Source organism: Gobius niger, assembly GCF_951799975.1.
Source record: "Gobius niger genome assembly, chromosome: 11".
NCBI classification, from domain to species: Eukaryota; Metazoa; Chordata; class Actinopteri; order Gobiiformes; family Gobiidae; genus Gobius; species Gobius niger.
In genome coordinates, this window is record NC_136862.1 from 21,071,168 (window position 1) to 21,098,359 (window position 27,192).

The 27,192-nt window shown below is 38.9% G+C and overlaps 1 protein-coding gene across 1 annotated transcript; it reads right to left on the reverse strand.

Annotated features, from left to right (window-relative positions):
- Positions 1–8,850: 8,850 nt before the first annotated feature.
- Positions 8,851–27,122, reverse strand: b3glctb (beta 3-glucosyltransferase b). The gene is made up of 15 exons (XM_079566886.1): positions 26,906–27,122; positions 24,589–24,626; positions 24,266–24,296; positions 23,682–23,791; positions 21,497–21,573; positions 21,290–21,398; positions 20,466–20,602; positions 19,682–19,745; positions 18,181–18,297; positions 15,445–15,514; positions 14,678–14,791; positions 13,064–13,163; positions 12,806–12,925; positions 11,888–12,032; positions 8,851–9,358 (listed from the first exon to the last, which is right to left on the reverse strand). The coding sequence occupies exons 1-15, from the start codon at positions 26,952–26,954 to the stop codon at positions 9,224–9,226; spliced, it is 1,416 nt and encodes a 471-aa protein (XP_079423012.1). The 5' UTR covers positions 26,955–27,122; the 3' UTR covers positions 8,851–9,223.
- Between the last annotated feature and the right edge of the window lie 70 nt (positions 27,123–27,192).

The window sequence follows — 27,192 nt, forward strand, 5'->3', positions numbered from 1 at the left end:
AATTCACAAACACGTGAATATAGATAAGAAAACCCTTTCAGCTTCCTGTCAGCAGCACTCACACACTGCATTAATCAGGAACATCACTACGTCGTGTCCCACATTTACCTCATTTATCGTATCACAGCCAATGCAGCGCTGAAAACGTCATTTTATATAAGAGGTTTTAATGTGGTGGCATTCAGAGGGCAGATTTTTGTGTGATATAGTGTGAAAACTTTGAGAACCATTATAAGCAATAAATATCCTTGAAGCTCGACTATGTATTTGATATTGACTTTGATATTGTGTGATATTGATAGTGAAGTGAGTCAATTTGCATGTACACAATGGCCCAGTCCTTGCAGCCATTGGCTACAGGGCGTCTCACTGAGCCTCCTCACTGAGTGCACTGAGTTGCCTTGTGTACGAAATGCGCGGTATAAATAAAGTTGCCTTGCCTTGCCTCATCTCTTCCTCCCTTGTCAGACTTTACATCACAAAACAGCCTCATGCACTTCATTCAGCATTTAGGCTGCATCCTTTGATTCACAACTACAAACTTTATTTGCCCCACTGTGAATTAAACACTGTCCTGAGAGAAAAGAGCACTGCACATTAGATTTAGTGCATTAACAGGGTGGCACAGTGGCGCAGCAGTTAGTGCAAATGCCTCAAAGCAAGAAGGTCCCTCTGTGTGTGAAGTTGGCATGTTCTCCCTGGGACAACATGGGTTTCCTTCGGGGGCTCCGGTTTCCTATAACACTGAAAATATGTACAATAAGATCCTCTCTGGGCCCAGGACTCCTCTGGAAATGAATTTTTTTTATCTCTTTCCTCGTTAAATAAATAGATAAATAAAATTACAATAGAGGAACTGTGCAATGAAAGGTCTTTGCCTCTGAATTAAAGTTCCTGTTCTGTCTGTCTTTGCCTTAAGTCTGTCCTGGTTCAATCAGTAACTACAGACTGCTGTTGTTATAGTCACTAATGTGTTTGCCCTTGCAGGTAAACACACCGGTGGATTCAGTCCAAATATTAGTTTAAAGACCTTAAAGGGTTATTTCAGGATTTTTGACATTTATCCAGAGTGTTGTTGATTTCTGGAGATATTTTTTTTTGTAATTCATGCAGTCCTTATATTTGAAGACTTCGTGGCGCTAGGCTATTGCAAGGCTAGCGCATTTCTACGGTATCAGCTAGCCTGTATTAAAAACAGTCTGATCCGCTCCACAGAGCACCTGAGGCAAATCACTTATGAGTGATTGACCAGGGAGCTTAAAAGGGGACCTTGAGCGATGAGCGGCTGGAGCGGGGATGAGCAGCAGTGGTGATTGGATGATTGGAGTGCGCTGCCGGTGATGAGGCGATGAATGAATGCAGCTGGTAGGTCTTCCAGTTTGAATTTGCGCAGAAGCTTCATGTGACAAAACCACTCAAGCGCACTAGTTTGTAAAATAAACACATACTTGTTTTGTACGGCCCCAAAACTAATCGTTGTTGGCAGCGGATACTTTAGAGTTTTCCTGATCCAACATGAAGGCGGAGGAAATGAACAGTTACAGCAGTACATCATCATCATCAACATCATTACATGTTCAGTGCGGCAATTTGCATCAAAATTACATTCATAAAAATGAATCACAGTATTTTTTTGAATATTGACTTCAGTAAGTTGACTTTATAGACTATAACTAAGGTGGTCACAACTACTGATTTTCCCATTTATGAAGCTGTAATGTAATAGTCATATTGTTTTTGTTCTTTATAAACGCTGCTCTTTGCTCGTCCTCTGATCATCTTAATAATTGTGAAATAAAATCTGACTATACCGAACGCGACATGGTTGTTTTCTCCCCCACACTGCAGCACAAGGTGAACATGAGAGGGCATCTGCTTCTCCAATTAACATTATTCTCTCTTGTCTTTAGATTCGTTAACTTTAATTTCCGCGTTCGTGTTTTGATTTAGAAACTATTTTGGGAGGGAAAACGACACATTCTGTGCTACATTTATAAAAACTTACTTGTCTTGGTTTGTAGTCCATGTCCTGCCAGTAATTATCTAAATGAATCGATGATTCGGTTAACGGAAAGCTAATTGAGGATTGACATTTGAGGCTTAATGTTCAAAGTCATTTTGTAAAATAATTTGCCAAGTGCTTAAATTAGTGGGGTCTGTGTATCTTATTAATCATATTTTCAAAATGAGCCAAATGACGTAGTGAGGTTTAGACTGACCCTTTAAGTTACATCAAGGTCACAGAGGCTACATCACCAGACTTCCCTCTTCCCAGACACTTCCCACAGCTCCTGCAGACTAGATACAATTATATCAACAACCTTGCAGTAGTCAAACTTTGAAATACAGTGCTATGAATTTTAACTATGTGGGTCCAGATTTCTTTTAATAAGATTTAATTATGTGAAGTTCGTGTCTAAAATTTAAAATGAGAATTTCTCTAATGGCCATAAAACGCCTGCAACGGCCTTAATGTTTTAAAGTTCACACAGTACATTTCACTTCTACTTAAATTATAATAAATTGAAGTATCAGTGATACTGATAAGTAAATGAGTTACTCTCTGTGAGTAAATCTGTTAGTGGCTTCATGTTGATGACGTCTGTACTTGGTCTTGAATGGTTATTAGATTATTATTAGAATGATTATTTATCTGGATATTTCCTTGAAATGTTTCTATTTCTGATATTCTATATTTTCGCTAAGTACTTACTTTGTTTTATATTCTTACTTTTTACTCTTATTCTTGATTAATGTGACAAAAATGGTAGTAAGTAATTACTTAATATTTTGTCTACTGACTCCACTCCCTCTGTCAAATTACATGATGAAGTCAGTTATCAAATCGCATTCAATAAATGTCTATAACCAAAAGCAAAAAAGTTAAACAATCGGATTTAAAAACACATCATTCATCTTTGCACTTCACATTTTATTTTCTCTGTTTGTGCCTCTAAACAAGGCTTTGGACGGTTTGTTCATCTTGGGAGTTACTGTGTTTGTCGGTCAGGAAGTACAAAGCTGTTTGTGACATTGTGCTTTCACAGGAGGAAAATGGCAGAGTTTTATTTGTGCCACAAATGGAGTTTGTTGTGTTGGACAAAATGAAACAGATCCAGGCACACCACAGGAGATGTTTTTCTCCTTTTTATTGCCCTTCGCCATGACAAACTAATGGAATGATAAAACGAGGACTGTCCAAATTTGACTTTCATCATTGGTATAATCCATTTGGAATCATCAAAATGCCCCAAACTGATCTCATATTTAGGAATCTGCTTCATCAAATCCCTTGTTGCTTGTTAACTTGCACCTGTGGAAAGCTAATAACATGGATTAAAAGCAGGTTTTTCATGGATTTAATAAATACTTTCAACCAAAATTGACAAGAAAATTAAATCGTTAAAGCAAATGTTTCAAATGTTTGGGAAAATCAGTTCAAAGGCCCTGGACTAAATGTTTTACTGACGGTATTACATTGGTTTATTCTTCTTCATGTTGTAAAAGGAAACAAACCACTGAGCATAACTACAAAGTTATTTTGATTGATTGTGAACGAGCAGGCTACACTTCCTGTTCAGTCTCCACTATTGCCTCTCAATTGAAACGGGCCAGTGAAATAAATATTTAATGATCCCTTTTCTCTTCCAAATCACACAAATTTGATTATTTATGAAGTAGCGACCGTTTGTTCAAGTAAAGGTGACTTTACTTCATAACAGACTTGTTTGACATTGTTTAACCTACAGAGTCAGTGGGTGATGTTTGTCCACACAGGGAGTTAAGAAAAGTCAAATGCAGATCTCTTTCTTCATCCATGCCGTGGTTTTCCAGGGACTGGATTTACAACTTGAAACTTTAACTTTATATTTGTACCATGGAAGTTGAATGCTTTGCTTCTTGACTGAGAAACAAACAGGTGTTCTCAATACAAACAGAACCAGCATCTGGCCTGTATCTAATAGTAAAACTCAGCTTTACTTTGACCTCCTACACACACACTGCCTTAGACAGAAGCCCTTTTAAATCACTATTATTGCTATTTGTGAAAACTGCTGTGTTTTATGGGCTCTCTTTATGGGCTCTACAGATTTATCTTTCACAGATACGCCACATTCCAAATTATGATGCAAATTATATTTATGTCATAAAAAAAAAATTGTATTTGGATTAAACTCATATGGTGTGATCAATCTCAGACGCCTGGGATGATTAGTTGACGTCAGTTGAGCCCAGTTAAGGGAAAAACTACTGAAAAAGGACGTTGCACATTATTAATCAGACCACCAATTTCAAGCAATAAGGGCAGGAAAAAGGATCTCTCTGCTGATGAAAAGCGTGAAATAGTTGAATACTAGGTATGAAAACCTTCGATATTTCATCAAAGATTGAGCGTAATCATCGTACTGTTAGGAGATTTGTGGCTGATTCAGAGCACACAGATGAAGAGAACAGCTGCTACAAAGCAGCAAACAGGTATTTGAAGCTGTTGGTGCCTCTGGAGTCTCCCGAACATCAAGGTGTAGGACCCTCCAGAGGCTGCAGTTGTGCATAAACCTTCTATCCGGGCCTCCCCTAAACTGTTCATTGAATGCTCATGAACAGAAACGGCTACATGAAGACTCCTTTTCAAACAGTCTTGTCCACTGATGAGTGCTGTGTAACCCTGGATGGTCAGATGGATGGAGTAGTGGATGGTTGGTGAATGGTCACCATGTCCCAACAGGGCTGTGACGTCAACAAAGAGGTGGTGGAGTCATGTTTGGCCTGGAAATATGGGGAGAGAGCTGGTCGGCCCCTTTAGGGTCCCTGAAGGTGTAAAAATGACCTCTAAAATATGTGGAGTTTCTGCCTGACCACTTTCTTCTATGGTCCAAAGAGAAGAGCCCCAGCAAAATCATCTTCATACAATGCACCATGTCCTGCTGTAAAATATACCTCTGCATCATTGGCTGCTATGGGCATAAAAGGAGAGAAACTCATGTGGACCCAATCCTCCCCTGACCTCAACCCTATTGAGAATCTTTGGAGCCTCAAGCAAAACATCTGTGGGTGGGAGGTAGTTTTCATCCAAACAGAAGCTCTGGGAGTCTATTCTATTGAATCTCTGCTGTGCATAATAATTTGATACAGTACGTCTTTAAATTTATTATTGAAAAAAAATACTGTTATCTTTGTTTTTTGTTTTTCATAATATGAATGTTTTATCAAATTCATATTATCCAGTAACATTACACTTAAAGACTTGAAAATGATGCTGACTGTCATTTGCGCTGACAAAAAAAAAAAAACATATAAAAAAAAAATATATATATAATTTGCATAGTAATTTGCAGTGCGGTGTAGAATCAGAATTCAGCCACTGTGGTTGAGCCCAGAGCCGAGTTTCTGTCCATAGACAAAAAGACAGCAGGTACAGTGTGATCCATTCACTCAGCTGCCTGTCCTTGTATTGCATGTAAACAACTTTATTTTCCTTTTAAGTTCCCCTCCTGCTCTGTTAAACCAAGTACTGTTCACTCAGCCTCTAATCGTCAAAGTCTGTCATCAAATGTCCTCACTCTGTTGGATAAAATCTCAAACTGGTCCTCACAATGTCGTAAGTACAAGAACACACACACACGCACATGCACACACACAATCTGATCACAGTCATTTACAAACTTCCATGCAACATCTTTTTCTCTATAAGAGATCAACGATAAATCAAGCTATGATTTCTCTGCTTTGGACTCAATGATCTGAAGATTCACAATCCACACAAGTCACAATACACACTAATCTATTTCTGTTGGATTGGAATCATTGTTGCCTAAAAGAATGATTCATACAATTTGAACTTTTAACTCCTATAAAGATGTTTCAAGCTAATTTTGAAAACTTTCTCTCTTTAACCCTGTAGAAAGTCTGTAGTAACGACTTTCATGAATATGTGAACATGAAAGAGATATATAAAGGCAGGAAAGCGCCCCATGAGGATAGCAGGCATTTAGATGCTAAATCAGGGAGAGGGACAAGCAGCAGACAAAAGCTGCTGTCTTCAATGATGTTCTGAATCAGCTTATCCAGTAATTGCCTGTCATTTCCCCAAAGCAGATTCAGGTACCCACAAAAATGTACCAGACGGATTGATTATTTTTCGCACCAATTTTCTATTATGTAGGCTATGGCTTAAATCTCCACCTCGCTTTTGTATCTGCTGCCCTTTTGTTTGCTATTTTATTTTTTTGATGAACACCCTTTAACCAGAAAAATACCACTGAGACTAAATAATGGCGGTCACGCTCTTAAATTAAAGTAATTCTCGTGTGTGTGGTTGTAAAATCTGTCTCAGACGAATGCCATTTTCATGATTTCTGTATTGTAGACTCCCATATTATCCGCCAGAATAATGCAACAGGACAAAAGGCAGAGAGAAATTACCACAAGGAAATGGTCCCAATGGAGATTGAAGTGTTTACGTTGCTGTGGAGACGAGCAGGTCGCCGTGACAGTGAGACCGAGTCACTTCCTGTGAGAAGGGGATGCACCAAGAGCCCAGAAACTTTATCAAACTAAACAATGTCACATTATTCATCGAGCCGTGGCGAGGCAGTAAATCAAAGAATAAACAAAGTCGTAAAACACATCTGATTAAAACTTAAAATTGTTATCAGAGGAATACAATTTTAATATATTTAATGAAATCTTCCCTCCATTGGCACTATAATGTATCTCTCTCACAGGGAATATTAGACAAAGTACCGTACAAGAAAGAATAGGCCTTGGTTTAAAGATTATAATCAACTGCTATATTATGACAGAAAATAGAAATAACTTTGTAGTGAGTTATTACACAATTAAAACATGTACCTACTTTACCAGCTAAAAAAAAGAAGAAGCACATTATAGACATGTTCCCAATAATTGCAAATACTTTTGTCAACCTGATTTTCAAGCTAAAAATGTTTGTATAGTTTTAGCGATTATAGTTGAATCTTCCGCAGCAGTAGAGATCCGACCGGCGGTGCAACGCCACCTCATTATAAAGGAACAGGCCACCGTCTTTACATACCGAGATATGTTCTTACCCGAGTTTAGACGAGTTGATGCGTACCTGTCTGGTCTTTGTGCGTGCCTGTGGAAGAGCGTGGTAGCTCTCAACTTCACCCCCGTTTGGAGCCATAGGAATATATTGGGAGAGGCCAAATGCTAGCAACATCTTTGGTTGTTTTGCGTGACTGAGGGCACGCACAATGACCAGACAGGTACACATCAACTCGTCTAAGCTCAGGAAAGAACATAACTCAGTATGGAAAAACGGTGGCCTGTTCCTTTAAGATTTGGTCACAGTGTACTTCGATTACGAGGATCTCTGTCAGTCATTTACTGGCATGAAAAAACACGACATCACAAACGTTTCCTTTTTTCCCCATTTATTACAAAATACTTTCCATTTCTTTAAATACCAAGTGGAGACTGCTTCAATATACCCATTTATGAAGGGAAAAACGTAAACTTTACAATAATTGCTTTGAAGGTCATAATGTAAACAGAAGAGAGCTGTAATTCTCACATAAACACTGTTTTAAAGTGCGAAGTCGGAGGAGGCGGCAACACAAACTGATGTTGGAAATAGATGTCATATAATTGTTTTGCATACATTTTTCACCGTTAAGTACAAGTTCTCTCACTTTATATATATCATTTTTCCTTTTCTGTTTTTTTTTATAATGTAAGTGTGTAAAATAAAGGGTAAGGCCCCAGGATTAACTGCACGATATACACATTTGTCACCCTAATAATTTGACTACATCATTATGTACATGTCATTTTATCACACATTTAATTCATCTCAAACTACTATGTTCTTTGATCAGAGCCATCTATTAATGCTCAAACAGAAAACTACAAAAGTAAGTGATTAGTGATTAGTTTCTGCAAAGCGATATTATTTTCACCTGGCATGACTTGCTTTTAGTCCAATCAACGGCTTTAAGGAGGATAACTAGAGCGGGCTACGGACACTAAAGTCTGTTATGATAAGGTTTTATACTTTTGCTAGGTATATACAAAAAATCTAGCACACCAATAGTCAAAAAGAAAGAATGAAAGGTCTCCCCTATTGTACCGTAACTCAATGAATAACCTTTTTTAAAGGAATAGGCCACCGTTTTTATATACTAAGATATGTTCTTACCTCACTTTAGTCGAGTTAATATATCCCCGTCTGGTCATTGTCCGCGCGCTCTGTCACGCAAACGGAGCACATACGCAGCCTCTCCCATATGTGACATAGCTCCGAAAAAGCTCACGATAGAAGCTACCAAGCTCTTCCACGTGTTCCCTATTTAAATAAAGTTACGTGAAGTGTTTTCATGCGAAGTATATTTACACAGAAATGTAACGTGTCGATTTTATAAGCAAATAAAAAGGGGGACTATATTGTGAGGCGTAATTATACGAGGAGCACAGCGTCCGCGTAGTAACTCCTAAAGACTTCCCCCGCTCACTTCCGTCAATAACCTTTAGGAGTTACTGCGCGGACGTTTTACTCCTCGTATCATTACGCCTCACAATATAGTCCCCCTTTTTATTTGCTTATAAAATCGACACGTTACATTTCTGTGTAAATATACTTCGCATGAAAACACTTCACGTAACTTTATTTAAATAGGGAACACGTGGAAGAGCTTGGTAGCTTCTATCGTGAGCTTTTTCGGAGCTATGTCACATATGGGAGAGGCTGCGTATGTGCTCCGTTTGCGTGACAGAGCGCGCGGACAATGACCAGACGGGGATATATTAACTCGACTAAAGTGAGGTAAGAACATATCTTAGTATATAAAAACGGTGGCCTATTCCTTTAAAGCCCTGTTGTGATAATAAGCTCTACAACAAATGAATCAAACTGAATTACATTTTGCAGTTGTTTTCACCCCCATGAGCAAAAGCTTCTCACTCCAGCCACAAGATGTAATGAAAGGCACAAAAGATAAGTTTAAGTAGGTTCTTTACAATTCAGGGATATAATGTGTTATTTTCTTTAATGTAATATGGCATTTACCCACTAAACTAAAAATAAAAAAACCCTAGTTCAAATACTGGTCTTGGTCTTGTTGTATGTGTATGGTAAGTGTGCTTATAAAATATGGTAAACTATAGCTTTTGGTCCGACACTTCTAAAACTATTTTCATGGCTTGTTTATAAATGTAACAATAAGGTGCACGTACAGTGGCGTCTCTACAGCTCGTCCCGCTGCTTGGCGTCCCGTAGCCAGTAGTTGTACACAGCTATGGGGTCGATGTTCCAGTGCTTGTGAAAAGAAATGGCCTCTTTAGAAGACAGTAGTGCCTCCGCGTAGTCGTCTGGCCGCGCCTGAAATGTCAAAGGACAAACAAATGGTACGATTATGCTGAGGACTTCTGTGGGGACCAAGCCTTAAAGGTGCATTATGGAACTTTTATAACTTTATGTGATGTGAAGTTCATATTTGTGCGTATTTGACGGCATGGCGCCACTACTTTCAAGCACAGCGGTCTCGACAACGCTCCAGGGTCAATTGTTTTGTAGGTTTTCTGGTAAGAGGGTCTGTGAGTAGTGAAAACCTTCCAAACAATTGATCCTGGAGCGTTCAAGAGACCACTGTGATCAAAAGGCGCCATTTTGACCACACATACAGCCGCTGGGTCACTACACAAATACGCACCAATATCAACTTTTTTTTTTTTCACATAAAAAGTTGCATAATGCACCTTTAAAAAGCACCTTTTTATGCAAGAATGTTACAGAAATGAAATTTGCTCATGAGAGTAACTGAACTCTCACTGCTCCTCATGATCAGCACCAACAATACTACTTTGCATTTGGGTAATAAAAATAAAGCACTTGGGAAGGACTTCATGAATTTAAACCAAGTTTGAGAAGAGACGAGCCCACATTTATTGGGTGATACGCAGTATTGCTTTAAGTATGTTTTAAGTTATTATCTATCCGCATGAAAAAGGGCTGGTTGATGTCCACAACCAAAGCAACTTCAAGGAATGCTTTGATGAACTTAAGGCTGAATATGCAAATGTTACATGGTTTTGCAGCAAACTTTGAAGCCTTACTCTATTGAAGAGCACAATCACAATTTTGCCAAACACCATCCAATCTGTTACAATAGACCTGATCATATTCTGTGCTAAACTGCGAAATAAGTGGGAGAGTTCTAATTTCTCTCATTTTAGACAATTGTATAAAGGAAGGAAAATCAATCAAGTTCCAAATTGTGGTCGCTCCTTCGATGTTATGTATTTCTGTGGTGAGCTGAAGCAAAGCTGAAATAGGGAAAATGAAATGTGAACTGAGCTGGGACACGTAAAATCAATATGAGACAACGTTATAAGAAAAGTGGCTTTAGGGGTTGAAGTTGGTATAAACTTTAATATCTCGTCTTTGAATATGTAAAACCCAATAAAATGCAGAGCTATAATGGATAATGGAACATTTAGTGTACTTTTTAGTGTTGTTATCTTGAATAATTTCTTGAATATTTTTACTGTTTTATTGTTTGATTCTCTAATAGTTTATCCGTTTGATCAATTAAACACTGTTCGTGAGGTCTCATGAGGCAGCTCCTGTTGTTCTGGGCTTCACAAACATAAAATGATTCGAATAATACTTTTTTTTAATGTCTTGCAATGCACCATCACAAATTCAATCTTGACAACGAGAGCAGCGATGACTAATGACATCACTGAAGGGGTCCAGGATATGGTTTGTCTCCAGGCCAACGCCGGGGCCCCCTCGAGCTCCAGTTGTCTTGTTTTAACTCCACAAGATTTATTCCACTTGGGCTATTGTTTTGCACGGAGGAGAGTTTTGGAGCACAGCTGTGTATTAGTATGATATTTCCAACGTTCAGCACAACACAGCCCGGCCCGTCTTATTGACCAAAAGATCCCGAGGGGCCCCCCAAGAATAAGGATTCACTGTTTTCAAAGAATATGCAATGTTTTTTGACATTCACTTCTCATATTAGAAAACAAATCACAAACAATTAACTATAGGCTAAAAAAGAAAATACACTCATTTCATTTCAGTCATTACTCATTACTCAGTACTTCGTGATCTGTTACTCTGTCCAATTAGAGCATTGTATTCTGAATACTTGAAATACTTTCATATTTATTATTATAGTTATCTATAAATCAGGCGTTTGATTAAAGGCAGCGCTTGTAGCACCGCCTGAGGAGAGACAGACCGTTTATTATAAAAAGTGAAGCACTGCAGCTTAAGCCAGTTCTTGCACTGAAAGATGTGTTTGTGAGAGTCGACAATCTGGTCCCTGTACCCTCACCAGCTCCCTTCAGCTCGCTACGAACAACAAGCTGTCAATTCTGAACAACAGAAAACACTGCAAACAGGTATGATAAGAATACAAAACGCATTTTCACCAATTTATTTTTCGCCTGTTCCTCTTGACACGCCAATAAGCTCGTCCATAGATATACAAGTTAAAGCTGTATAAGGTTGGGGGAAAACCACTGTACATCTGGTTTTATTATAGACCGAATCAGCGCAGCCTCGTGCAGCTGAATGTGTTATGTGCAGCTCCAACGTCTTTCTGTCACCGGCACCGCAGACCGCCTGCTCTCTCCCTTTCGCCTTCTCCCTCAGCTTGTGCCAATTTATCCAAAACTCCATCGCGCTGCAGCCTCGGAAACTTTTATTTGCATCTACCTTTCACGGCCAGAGAGCTGAATTCATCCCACTGTGAACCGAGCAGTCCTGAGAGAAGAGAGACTGAGCCGTGGTCCCGCTGTAGCGCTCTGCTATCAAAGGGCTGCGCTCCATGCTTTAAAAAAACGTGACACATACTCTGATACGCGCGTGTTCCTAAGCGCCCTGTGTGGTAGTTACCTGGTGGAAGAGCGGACTGTGAATGACGGGGATGTTGAGATTTTTGAGGCACATTCCCAGCTCCATGTCGTCAGGAGCGTCCAGAGAGTAGCATCTGCAGCCACTGGAGATGATCTCAGACACAGCCACACGACTCAGCACCATCCTGCAAAACAAAAACACACTCTGAAATACAGGGTCACCACAATACTGACCATGGAGGAGACATTTGAGGGGTTTATTAGTTTAGAATGGAGCGAGTTTTACTTGTCCTGGTTTGATCCTGGTGCAGTCGAGTATTAGACCTCATTCAGTCTTCATTTGAAGTTAAATAGAATAATTTAAAAGTTTGAGCTCTGGTTTGGTTGGACATGAATTTTAAACTCTGCAAATTAATTCCCAGTTTTTGTGGTGCAATTTTGACCCAGTTAAGCCCTGGTGTAGCTCAGTTTTACACTTCATTCAGTCTTGGCCTGGGTTTGGTTCTAATTTAGTCGTACCTTCCTCCTGGTTTAACCCTGGTCAGATCAGTCGTGGTGTAAAAGGTTTTAAAAATTCATGTCGCCCTTTTGTCTGAATGCACTAAAAGGATTTTTTTTTTTAGATCTTATTTATAATTATGTGGCTTAAAAAGGTCCACAAAAGCCCCAAGTTGTCATTTCATTGCACAAAACACTACGTCTTCACTGGAGTTTCGAAGGACATTTGCTCATTTAGTCCTGGAAAAAGTACAGTTAATTTGAGAACAGTTTTTCACTCCAGACAGATCTCTGCAACACTTGCTTGTTTTTAAACATAAACAGATGAGCTCAACAATATAAACTTCGGACAATTTATTACAGCAACTCTGACGTCTCATTTTTCATTTCTTGACAGGAACTACAGAGCAACATATGCTTAGTATTAATTGTATTTCTGTGATGTAATGTTAAGACGTACCCTGCTCCTCCAGTGGGGTAACTGTATCCACTTTGGACCAGGCCGTAGCCGTATCTCTCCCCGAGGCTCACTGCGTCTTTAGGGTCGTAGCAGCTCAGCAGACGACGCAGCCGGGGCAAACTACACCGGATCATATAGGAAAAATCATACATGAAAACAACATTACAAGTTCAATGGCATCTTAAATTAGCAAATTATTGACCATTGAGCAAGTTTAAAAGACTTTGACAAGCAACATCACGTGTTTCTTGTGATTACCTTATGAGAGTGTCGTCATCTACGATCAGTAACCAGTCCGTCTTTGGCACAGCATCACTCAAGAAATGCTTCATGATGGCAAATGTCTTTCCACAGTGTCCTATTGAACAGCACAATATTGGTAACATTGAACAAACTTGATCTACAACTATAGGAAATGAACCTACACCAACAGCTGTGGGTCTCAGGCAGGCAACACACTGTCCACACAAAATTAATGTCCTATAGAATTCGCTTTCAGACAAAAGTGACAGAATATAGTATTTTGTTGGCATTTGATGCCACACTTAAGTGAGAGGAGGTGGTGGGAGCTGACCAGTGCAGGACACCACGCTCTGAAACAGGGACAAACCCAGGAGTTGGTGCACCGTTTCAGATGAGCACTGAAGGCAACCAGCCGGGGTCCTCTGGTTTCCCCGACCTCCAAAAGCATGCTGGTCAGGTTGGCTCACAATGGTGGCCGGCAGAGTCGCAGCAGATCAGGACTAATCCAAAATAAAGCATTTACTTACTTATATAGGTTAAAAAACAAACTGAGCCATGTCTTTATAAGGGGTCATGAATAGTTGAAGAACAGAACTGTATCAAGCATAGTGTTTGTTTCAATACAAACAAATACATGTAATTATTTAAGGGGTGCCCGAAACCCATTCCAAAGACAGTGGATTTCACAAACATAATGTAAATTTAATTCAGACGAAGGATTTAGGATTTAGACGAACATTTCTGAAATCATGGTCAGGGCAGTGCGGTGTGTAATGTGACCATCAGCTTGAGTGAGTGAGTGGAGAGCACAGCCTTGTGCTGTGAGAAAGGATGTGAACAGATGACATCCCCGGGTGCAAAATTACAGAGAAATCTCCTGTTCTTTGTGACTCTGCCATTACCAGCAGCACTATTGTGTCTCCAGCACACACTTTCAGCCTGCCAGACGTGATGACATCAGTGCTTGCATTTAAAGCAACAGTATTTTTAATTAATTATTAATCATTCCGGTTTGTTTAATCAGGTTTTTCTAGTACCTCTTAAATTGTTTTGGTGAAAGATTGACATAACCACTAAAAGAAGTCTTTCAAACCCATTTTCCAAATATCAGTATCTGCTTCTCGTGATTCTCTCTAATGATTCGACTTTAAAAGTTGCTCTGGGGATGGCTTTATACTGAATTAAGTGCCTATAGATGTTTCCTCAAGTGCCTTAAGAGCCTTCAGATTAACTGTTACTGGCAAAAAGTCCTCAATTAGCTCTGGGATCAAACCATTAGGGAAGGACATTAAAAGACAGTGGCACCAGCCGTTACCACTTGATGGAAAACTCAATAAAAGTGCACTAATCTGCTATGGAGAAGAAGCCTTATAAGGTCTGCCAATGAGAGAAATTAATGTTTATCCCTTATCTTAACAAAGGCCAAGCTTTTCTTGTACTTTTATAATAAACAGGAGATTGCTTACTTTTCCCTTCTATACTGTGCATATACACTCTCTTGCGATGGGTCTAAATCACAGCAGTACATCAGTTTTCAAGACTTTTGTGCTATAACATCTCTGAAAATACCATGCAATTGATGTAGGAATGCCAGAGTGACATCAAGGGAACTTTTTCAAAGCCTCTGACCTCTGTCGGTGTTGGGCACTCCCAGACTGATGGCGGGGATGGACTCATCGCTGACATCACTGTAATACTCCAACAGCACCGCGTCTCTCTCCCATGTCTTCTTCACTACAGGCACTGCACAAACAAACCAAGAGGCAAGAAATAAGAGCCCTCAGAAAAGACCTACTCAGAGAGAGAACTCCACAAAGAAAGATACCATGGAGACAGAATACTTTATAGTTTGCACTGCCTGGATCTACCATAATGTCGTGATAGTATCATAAAATGGCTAAAACCTCAAAAATCCCATGTAGTTGTCCCCTTTAACTGGGTGCAACGCTCTTTAATCCTGTCAGGAGGCCTTGGCTGAATCGGACTTGTTCCTATTTAAAGAGAAATGCCAAACGTCTGCCGTTAGAACTTCAACTTTGAGACTTCATACTCCGATGCTCTTTAAAGTTCAGTCTGGTACACCATGCTAATATCTGCTTTTTCATTTAGGAGAATCGACCAATCATAAATGTGAAATGGCTTAACAATTTCCACAGTAATTAGCGATGCACACCAGTTGCTCATATCTTATTCAGGGCATTTGAGGTTATGCCAAAACAGTGTCTAGGTGACGGCCAGGCTAGGATTTGCCTGAAGACGGCCTCGTTGCTGACACGTTGCACCTGCAAATGAATCTTACGTTTTTTGCAAGATAGACAGTGTGCGGGTTATTTTTTTCTTTTTGTACTATATAAAAGCAGGCCAAACATTAAATTGTTTACAAACCAGTCACGCACCTCGCTGTGAATGAAATTTCTTGCACGTCTTCACCGCAACAAATAGGTCCGTCTTTGACACAGGAGGTCCCTAGAAAGCAGGAAACAAAATGGAGCCACAGAGAAATAAATTTGAGCTTCAGGTCATATCATATTTGCAACGTTGCACCTCCCACTTTTTGCAAGATAGATAGATATTTTCAGTAGATGCTTTACAGCTTTACTGAGGTTGGCCTTGTGTTCTCATTTTATACGTTCCTCTTCCGTCCTATTATAAAAATACAATACGTCTTATAAATCTTATAAATCTATGAAGCGCTTCTCTGTATTTCTCTACTGCTCAAGAAAGACAGACCGATGAACAAATTGTAGACTAGGTAGATTTAAATGTCCGTGAACAGACTTGCATTGAAGTAGGTATTATTATAGCTGTGTTGTCTGATGGCTGAGTGACACAATGTTGGTCCCTCTGCTTTTAACATCATCTAGCTCTGGACAAAAACCCGTCTGAAACGTTTCTTCTATTGACTTCCGTCTCTGCCAGGGAACGGCAGACAAAACTGCCAATGTATTTGATTAGTTTACGAAGCTCTTCTGATGATTGTGATCCCTTTCTCCCACTTTGACTGGAAGAAATATGCTAACAGCCCAGGCGGTTTTTATTACTTGTGGAAATGCTTCGACAGGCTTCTCAATTCCACGTTATTATCGCACATTTGTAAGTCCAGCTCTCAATCTCAGTGTCTGAGCAGCAGGGCAGTCACCAAAAGCAGCACAGGTGTGGAGTAGTAAATAGGCATGTTTGGATGTACAACAGACCAACGTTTAGCATTCATATTTCAGTACATTCATCTCATGGCACGTACATTATGCTTTAGGCTTTGCATATCACAGCGAAATGTATCTTTTATACATTAAAGAATCACAAGCAGCAGGTTAATTTCTGCCTTATTTTGCAATTTAAGTCTCTGGAGCAATTTTCTCTGGAGATGTTCTTGCTGAGTGTGATAGTTCTATTATTTCATGCATTATTCCGGATTTTTAGAATTAATCTTGACTGGACTTTTTCAACGTGGCCCTTTTTCATTAAATGTGATCTTATCTGTAATCATGTTTAAAAATAGGTTTGGGTGCTTAACATTGAAAAGCTATTCCATCATCATTTCCTAGTTCATTGTTCATTTGTTTTCTGATGTCAGACACTTTTGTATACTAAGACAATAATGTTCAATGGTAATAAACTACTCGACCTGGCAAAGCGAACACATTTAAATAAACTGACACTGTAAGAAACATCCCTTTCTAAAAATCAAAAATGTACCTCCATGTGACAGCAGAAGTCTGACAGGTGTGGAGGAGTATGCTGTCCCTGTCTCAACCCATTGCTGCTATAAAAACTTCACCACAACATCCAAAAAAATTAATCTCCTCCGTTTTGTCCTGCTTTTAACTTCTGCAGCTCTGAGCTCGTGCATATATCTCTTTTATGAGACTGAAATCTCCTCATCGCTGATTCCACGACTCCTAAATCTCCCCACAGGCAGCTCCTCGTTTGGTATAATTCACAAAGAAGACTAGAATTGTGGATGAAAAAGTAAGATCAGTGGACTCTGCATGACGACTGCTGAGTGACTCGGGGTTCCTCAAAGTGCAGGGTGCAGCTTTGTATACAAAAGACAGAACATTATGGCAGCTTTAATGTTGGCTTTTCTACAATATAACTTTTTAATTCCATTTGTCGAAAGGCTACCTGGTCCGCTCCCTGGTCTTTCAATGTATTAAATCTAAAATGTATTAATTATTACCTTTACCTCTTATCGTTCTACGTTTGTCAGATCCATGCCTTTATCTGTTAATCTTGATATTTGATGTTATCACAATAAGTAATTCAGTGGCGCTGCAGCCTCAAGGTATAATCCTAATCAGAGCATCAATATGGACTCCCTTCATTCCATATCAAACAAGCATGTCAATAACCTGTCCAAGTAATGATTTTTTCTTTATGTGCAGGCAATGTCAGTTATTGCCCTGTTTTGTTTTTTCTGCCTTAAGGTTTTGTTTTCATGCTCGTTATGCTAAACTCCAGCACTCCAGCGGTGTATTTTTGTCTGAAAAATGTTCTGTACCTCCACGGTTGGTGGTTTGCCTCCGGATCTTCTGTCACTCTGAGCAAATCCTTCATAATTGACATTTTTGCAAGTTTTTGGTTTATGCTGAATGTGGAAAACTTCAGCTGTCGACAGGACAATGTGCAAATCCTTTTATCACTTGCAGAACAACGGCAATTATATGACAATACGAGTCGAAAATCTGAAAACTATATCGATGCCATCGCATTATGCTTTTTGTCAAAGTTTGCTACCGTGTGTTACTTGTTTTAGTGACTCATCCCCGTCTATCTCACTGTCCCAAAGGAGGGCGTGGATTGCCAGGCAGCACAGTGCGCTAAGGCTGTGTCAAACTGCTTAATGCTTCTGCTCAACGTCCAATATAACAGGGCCTGACGGCTTTGAAATGCAGCTTGAAGTGATGCATTATGGGATTGGACAGGTTGATTGTATGCACTTTATTATGACACAATAAAACACAATCCATTAAACGAGTCAGTCAAGCTATTAGTGCTCAACGGAATGTGCTGAGCAAGTTTACAGTGGCTATATTTCTGGCTTGTTTTTATTATAAGCGTGTGTAATTGGCTGTAAAGTATCTATCTACATAATCTGAAGTGTTGTCTGTGCAAATCCGTCTTGTACTTACACAGCTGGGTAGATATGAGGTGAATGTTGTTACACAGTGGGCCGCGGGAGTTCTGCAAAACTCTGGCACTGGAGTCAGTTTTGGTCCATTTCCTTCGTTCCAGATAAACAAAGCGATCTGAAACAATTATGAGTCATTGAAAATAAACTTAACTGAGGGACAGGACAGCACATTTACTGAACCAAGGTTGTCACCGATTTGATAGATTTCTACGCCTGATGCCCTTCCTCATGTAACCAGTGACACACATTGTATTAGGAGGAAGGAAATGTGGATTAAGTGACTTGTCCAGGACCACAAGAACAGGATGCTCGGTGGAGGAACAATCTTCAGAGGAACAATTACATGCCTCTCAAGAAAAACATCATTCTTCATGAATGGACTTTCTTTACTACATGGTTTAGGGGTGAACAATATTGAAGTAACTCGTGATATGCAATACGGCTGTGCAATATTGCGATAGCGATATTTCACCAAACCATTTCAACACGATATGTTCCATTCTAATTAGACACAAATCGCAAGTAACTAGGTTTTCAGCAAATTAAAACAAGACTTATAAAAAGACATCAGGACCAAAACAAACTAAAACTGAACTAAAGTAAAGTAAATGTTTAACTAAAACTGAACTTTTACACATTTATCAGTTCAGTCAGATAAAGACTTAAGTGATGCTGCGATATATATTGTGGCCTTTTGTGATACAGATATTGCATCGCCTAATATCGCAATACGATATTTTTTTGCGATATATTGTGCAGCCCGAACATGGTTGTTACATTTGGCAGTTCTGCCCAGAAACCAAGCAGGTATAGCTTTTCAGTGCAGATGCTCTGTTGAGACTAATCTCCTGCACGTCAGATCAGGGGACAAACTTTATCTCAGAGAGTCAGCATTAACTAAAATACAATATTACTACAAAATCAAAAGGAAATCTGCAATTTACACTCACTCTTGCGTCATTCAGTGTAAACCAAACCAATGGGATTAACTGCTGAATGTGTTTTTACACCGGAAAATACAACAACCAATACAGACTGGCCCCGATGGTGCAATATATGTACAGGATTGAGCGTTTTTGCATCGCACACTCAAGTAACCGATGTCAAAAGGTATATTTAGTAAAAAATTTTAACGAAGAAATATATCGGACATCAACATCTGCACCTGGCATTTAATTTTTGGTGTGAGTTCCATCTCTTTCTAATCAAATACAAAACCCCTTTTTTTTTTAGGTTCTGTGTGGCCTGCCCTAGTTTTAAGTTTGGAAAATGGTCTATTAGTTGCAATGGGTGACAGGCTGGCACACAAACATGAAACACTTTAATCATTTAATCAGTAATTTCCTTGCAAAACATAAAACATACAGCATGTCTGTGCGACCGTAGACATGTCTGATTTTAGAGACACAAAATACACAGCTTTACTTGTTCATCTATTTCCTCAGAACTGGAGCACAACGAGCAGCAGTACACAGTATAATGTTGTACAAATGTGGTACCTCGTGCTTCAGATCGATGGTAAAATCTGATTTCAGGTGTTCATGGTGAATCCTTTCTACAAGTCTGAAAAACAAGAGAAAAGAGAGAAACGGACATAAGACGCAACATTTGCTGGGATTAAATTCAGTCTGGTATTTTTCAAAAGCTTTAAAAAGTGTGTGTGGCATTAAATTACAACATTAATACTCAGCATGGTATTAGTGTGTTTGTAAGTGTCACTTGGCTCTTAAATTATCTCTACTTTGCATTAGACCAGTGAAAATTAGTCCTTTGCATCTGGTCCATCCTTTAATTATTGCTGACTGAATTCCAAATAAGTTCATTTCAGCTGATTTTTTACTGAGAGTCCGTATACTAGCCATGAAAGAAACAGCTAGCTCATGAGCTAAGGACATTTAGACCTACAAATTTCTTCTTCTGAAACACTGAAGAGGCACCAAGAGCCCCCCGCACCTGCAGCACAGCGGAGGCGTCACAAGAGGCGCTACAGGAAACAAGGAAGGGACAAAGGAGGAGGTATCCGGGCTAGACTTGCAGCTAAGCCACACACGCTTTCTATCCCTACTATTGCGCTTAACTAACAAAGACACCTGAGAGTAACATCATGTGACAAACTCTGAAGAAAATGTATGCTTATATGACCTTTTTGTCTTATTTCCTCTAACACAATATTTAGCCAGCCCATTCAGCTTTTTGTGGATGACTGTTCCTAATTACACTCTGAATGATGTCTATTATGTGTAACTAAGTGCATGCCGTCCCCCACTTGTGCTCCGGCCTCACCTGTGGAGCAGAGCAGAGCTGAGGGCCCATCCTGCCGCGGGGTCGGGGTAACCGAAGGCACTAGGATCCTCAGCGAAGGCGTAGTGATGAATAATGGAGGCCTCGCTGTCATGGAGACGCTTCCCTAGAAACCACTCCTGAGAAAAGCAGAAAAACAACATAGAACGGCTTCAGTCACTTAAATTGTCCCTGTTATGGACGCCATTTTGAGGACTTGTCATTATTAAGTAAGAGAATATTCTGTTTTAAATATTTAATTGACAGTCCTTATTTTACATCACTGTGAAACCCATCTATAGGTTGTAGATGCCGCATGTTCCTACACTAAACATGCAGTGACTGGCATACTGAGTTAGCCAAATTCCTGGGATGAGCATAAATCTTCTTCTTACTCCTGATTGAATTTTATTCTTTGTGCCGCTTATTTGTACAGCTCCAATTTTCATCTTCTGCAAAATTGTTGAGGAAATTAAAATGAAAATGAAAATATGCTGAGCCACAAAAGGCATTTTAGAGCCTCCTGTAACACCCTCCTACACACTACTCTTTTTGTAAAACAAATTTCTATTCATTCACCAAACTAGGAAGTGAAGTCAAATACTAAAGCCTTTTAACGGGGATGATGACAGACAAGAGTGAGTGACATAACATAAAATCACATGCACTTTCTCTCACTTTAGGTAATTTAACATCATCATGAGTCACACAGGTATGACTTCAAATGGCAAGAGGAAGTCTGACACAGTGCGATGGTGAGGAGCGAGGACATGACATTTTCATAACTCTCCTCAATTTCAAAAAAAGGCATGAAATTTTCTTCGCACCTCTGAGGCTGGATATCTCTCGAGCACAGTGAGCAGTGCACTCAGGGACACTTGCGTCTCTTCCTCTATGAACAAAATCCAGGAATCCGTGGTGACCGAGGCGGAGAAGCTGCACATTGAACATTAAGTTGATTAGAGTCCTGCGCGTCCGGCACTGACCCACGGCATCATGAAAGCACTAAAGTGTGATTTTGATGTAACCCTTACAGAGGAAGAGCAGGCAGGATACTCCAGACGCCTTCGTAGTCGGGAAACTCATGGAGTAGGATGATGTGAGGAGGTGACTGCAATACAAATGAATAGAAATAGAAAATACGAAATGATTGGTTTGCATTTATCCACTAGCTAGTACAATAACAGCATTAGTTTTGTTTATTTGTTGCTAAATCTAAATCGAACAGTACAAACAACAACCTCATCAGTGGTCCTCTATATTTTAAGGCCTGTCCACTTAATCTTAAACTGTCCAATTATTTATTTACAAATTGGGTTGACTTTTTTCCACTCTCTCATTTATTTTTATTTCATATCTCGCCAATAGATTAACATAATAACAAACACAATAACACAATAACAAACACACACACAATTCAGAGTGCACATTTTAAACGTGGCCAGCAGATGACATTTGAGAGAAGACCGAAACATGAACTGCTAGACTAATTATTTTAGAAACATTCAAACAAAATTCAACATGTTTGTGTTCAAAGACGCTGCCACACAGACGGTTAGAGAATAGACCAACAACATGCCCAGTTTTTTGTCATCTCCAAAATCTTTGTCCAAATGTAAATGTCAATGAGGCCTTTTTGCATTTGGAGAAAGCACTACCCAGATCAGCCAACAGGAGCAGGAGCTGTTAAATGACAAGGCTGTGCAATGAGGCTGGTGTTGAGATGGGCCCAAATGACAAAAACTGGCAATGCCATCTCTGATAAAAGAGATCAGTGCCAACAGTTATTAAGACATGCGAGTAATGGCTCTTAATCCATGGATTCACATGTAAACAGCGCATTATCGTAAAAAAGGTACTATACATTTATTGCATTATGATATAAAAGATCAAAAATGGTTATTAGTCAGATTGATTTACAGTAATAAAAATGAGGATGAACTGCAACAAATGCTACTTGAGAATTAAACGTTTGAATAAACTATAATGGTAGCAACTGTGTACTTAACTATTTTAGTCATAGTGAGTGTTCCCATTGTAACAAATAGCTTGTAGTTGTTTGAATAGCTAACCAAGTCTGCAGTTGATCTTTAAATAGTTTGTTATTTGACTCCAAATCCCATATTATCAAATCAGGTAACAAAAGCTTAAATCTTGGGAGTGGGACCCCCAACTCAGTGACCCTCCAGAAGGTCCCAGCGCCCACTTTGAAACTCCTGGTCTTTATAGATCTAGTGTTTGTGTAACCTTTACTTTGCTCTTATCGTCTTAGGCCGGTCCTCATTGAGAACAACTGTAGTAGCAGGATATTCCATTTGGATATTGTGGTTCATGGAAAGTCAAATATTTTCCTCTGTGTTACTTGGTGTGAAAGGTTTGACAACCACTGGCATGGAGGTTTTGTCATTAAATTAAAATTCTATTCTACTTCATTTGCCAAGCCATTGCTCACCATTTCTCATAGCAGAGCAGTTATCTTTGGCTCCTAAATCTGAATATTGTTATTGTACCTTTCGGACTATTCAGTTTAAAATATGTTGAGTTCAAATGCACAGATTATTTTATATTAAAAATGTCTGCATGCACTTTTAATCCTATTCATCATGACAGTATTAAAAATCACACATCGCAAATCTAATCTAAGGCTGCATCTATAAAGTGGCAACATAGCTCCTTTCTCCTTTTCCTTAACCTCTGAGGGGACGTCATGAGATCAAGCTTGAGCTTCAGTGGCTCCTTCTGCCTGTTAGGACAATGTGCATATGCAAGTGAGCCGTTTGGCTTAGGTTTTGTTCTTGTAAAATGTAAACAAAAGTGCGCACCATAAGTTCAGAGATTTCCTAATAAAACTTTCAGATGCTGCTGTGGCTCTAACGCTGCATGACCTGCTTTATACTTTCATATATCAAGGACAAGGCTCATATCTTCATTAAATCAGTGAAGTGTAATGAAGCAAAACTGCCAGTCATTTGATAAGGAGGTCCCTAAGATTCTTTACACTTTCTAGATGCAGCCTATCTTCACTGCCTCTAAGTTGAGGGAGACACCTGTTGGTCACTGGACAAAACAGCAAAGAGCTCTCTCTTCCCTTGCAGTAAACCTGTAACTATTTAATTCATTTAATTTTATGATCAGAATGGTTTGCAAATTCACGCAATATTTCACCGAGACCAGAATTTATGTTACATGCATACATAAGAGATCAATGACTGCGGTTACCTGTCCCAGTTGAGCTGCCTGCTTCAATAGTTCCTTCTCCCTGACTTGTCCTCGTTGAATATGGAACGGGCTTGGCTGATTCTGGATCACAATAGCCAGATGCTCTAAACCTGGAAGCGTCAACGGACAAAAGAAAGAAGTTTTGTTTTGACTGTGAGGAGAGCAGTCTCTTCTTAGCTCACTGGGCAGTTGCTTGGCAGTATTAGGATGCAATTAATATACGTGGAAACAAACCAATTTTACCAGGGACACCATCTATGTATTTATGACAAACTCACTGCAGGTGTCGTTGCCAGAAAGTGCTTTTTTCTCTCTTCTCACAACATTCTCTCTGAATATTTACCAGGGTTGCCAATATTTCTTGAGGGCACAATAATTGAGGGCTACAAACCAAAGAAAAAATAGACATATTGTTCTGGTACCACTACTGTAAACAGTCAGAGTAAATTTAAAAATAAATAAATCATTGCCTTGAGTTGTTACAGTTTAGAGCAACAGTGCATCTCTCTGCCCAGGACACATTTCCTCTCTGGGGCAATAAGACTGATTTATGTTCAAGTCAAGTCCAACATGTTGTGACTTACCGAGAGCTGTGTGCTGCTGCGCCTCTGCTGCCTGAATACAAACAGATACACCGGCCTTTAGTATCTAATCATTCATTCAACAAAATAAAAAATATTGAATTTACGGTAAGTGTGCGATCTAGAATTACTATAATATGAATTGCACAATCAAGAATGAGAAGTAAGGGCTATGTAACTAATCGTTTTTTAATCATGTCTATGGACCGTTTTATCTATAATCTGGTTCAGTTAATCACTGTCTGTGAGCTTTATGTCTCTGTGCATTGTCCTCTAAATAAAGACTAAACAAAACAAATGTCAGCCATAACAAGGACATGTCTTACCTGAGTCTGGCCTCTGTCTTTGTCTGCAGCAGTGGAGCCTATAAAGTGAGATATGGTGGTTATATTATATTTTCTAGGCCCAGACAATGGAATACTAAACTAACGGTATGTTAACATTACATTAAAATAGATTGTGGACCACTGTTTTCTGGAAATAACATCAAGAGTGTACTATATCTCATATACAGAAGTGGGTAGAGAAACTAAAATACATACTCAAGTAAGACTTTACTTTTGAATAATTTTACTCATGAAGAAGTGACCAAAATAAGAACTCAAGTAAGAGTAAAAATGTACTTGGGGAAAATGCTCCTTGAGTACTCTGAGTACTGAGTAACGGTCTGATTTACAATTCAGTAGTGACATAAATTACAAGACACGAAACATGAAATGCTGCTGAAATCTTAGTATTCCCAAAGGAAATGTCAGAAAAATATATTTAAAAAAAATTCTGAAGAAGTACATGAAACACAAACTACACCTATTTTATGTGTCAACACAAAGCTTTTGCTTCTTAAAGATTTACTCACTGTGGGAAGAGTAACTTAGAGAACAGGCAACACTGTCTCGAGTAATATCGTAAAGTAATATTTCTTTGTCATATCTTAAAGGCACTATACCTATTGTTAACCCATGTAGTTAGAGTTAGGTTAAATAGGTATTGTAAATGTTGCGGCCGTGCTTCAGGGTCAAAATGTGACAAAATAAGTAAACTGCTTTTTGTCACATTATTTGGGTTGACCATACACACATACACATACACATACACATACACATACACATACACATACACATACACATACACATACACATACACATACACATATTTTTGATGAAAAACAACTTTGTTTGTAAAGTTAGGGTCTGTAGTGTTTTGTACATTGTAAATTTCATTAATATCGGTCTGTGTCTCATCCAATTAGAATCAGAATTAGCACTAAGAGCTTCTTACGAACATTTACTTTAAGTTTACTCAATCAAAAAAGCTCAAGCAGCATCACTTTAGCTTTTTGTGGTAAAAAAGTTTGAAAAATAACATTTTCATACACCTTTCATAGCCAAGCGATTAATCAATTAATCGAAAAAATAAATCGGTAGATTAATCGATTACCAAAATAATGGTTTGTTGCAGCCCTAGTACACATACACATACACATACACATACACATACACATACACATACAAATATACATACAAATACACATACACATACACATACACATACACATACAAATACACATACAAATACACATACACATACACATACACATACACATACACATACACATACACATACAAATACACATACAAATATACATACAAATACACATACACATACACATACACATACACATACAAATACACATACAAATACACATACACATACACATACACATACAAATACACATAATCAACAAATCATAATACAATGCAAACATGAGGCTTATGTTTTCACAAATGACAAATTACTCTACAAAAGGAAAAACTGATTGAATCATGAAGTGTTTCCTCTCACCCGTGTGCAGATTACATTAAAAACTGGATGTACACAAGAAGCATCTCCATGTCTAATCTCCACTGTGACAGAGCCACAGCAGAAAGTCTGTGATCTCAGCCAGACTCCTCAGCCATCTGGCTCAAGACATCAAGCCACTAACTGTTCAAGCATCTGAAGCAGGCAACTTCTGTCAGCTCAACAAGAAGCCCCGTGGATGACGAATTTACAGTTCATAAATTGTGTGTTTGCATGAACTACACAGATTTCCAAATGATGCCGAGTTAGAAACATTTACTACACTGTTATGTTGAATACGTCACCAGGTTTTCTTAATAAAGATACCCCAAATAAACACATTTTCTTATGCAAAGATTTGTGCATATATTATAATGTAAATTATGAAATACTGCATTCTAAATATGTACAAATGCCGAAGTGTGTGTTTTGTTAAGATGAGGAAAAAATACATTAAATATGAAATTCCTGTCAAAACAACGCACAAAAACATTAACTTCCTAGAGTTACATTACAAAATAGTTGTCAATAAGCAGTAAAAAATATTTTGCCCGCAAATGTTGAATTAAAAATAAATATCAAAAGAAGCTTAAACTATTAAGATAGCATTTACTTAATCAAATAAGTCAGGCGTTTGCCCCAAACTTGATATCTCTGGTTGATTTCTCCAGGCTCAGGGTTTTATTTTGAAAGTTTGCTGATATCCACTTCCGTTCTATCGGGAAGAAGTGATCGAGCTTGACGATAATGATTAGCCTTTAGCTGTTGATGTAGCGGTTAAATATTGCTTTAGATTAAACTTACCGAGTACAAGAAGGCCCTGCAGCAGGACTACGCATCCATAAAAATCCATTATAGGTTGTCATCTCTCCGCAAACAGCGGTGTTTGTCCATTTTTCATGGTGAACTGTCGAAAAATTTAGCAAACATTCCCGAACCACCGCTGTGTCTGGACTGAAGACAGGGCTGTAGCGACCTCCTGTGGAAGATACTTTGACTGATGTTTTTATAATGAGGGGTCTGACTTGGCTAATGATGAGACAAAACCTTTACCCGTCATTTTCTCTGCTCTGTGACGGTTTTCCTACGTT

Coding starts and splice junctions, on each gene's coding strand:
- b3glctb (XM_079566886.1), bottom strand. CDS start 26,954: ATGGATTTTTATGGATGCGTAGTCCTGCTGCAGGGCCTTCTTGTACTC. Junction 23,792..24,265: donor GCAGCAGCACACAGCTCTCG/GTAAGTCACAAC, acceptor TGACGCTTCCAG/GTTTAGAGCATCTGGCTATT. Junction 12,926..13,063: donor GATGACGACACTCTCATAAG/GTAATCACAAGA, acceptor GATCCGGTGTAG/TTTGCCCCGGCTGCGTCGTC.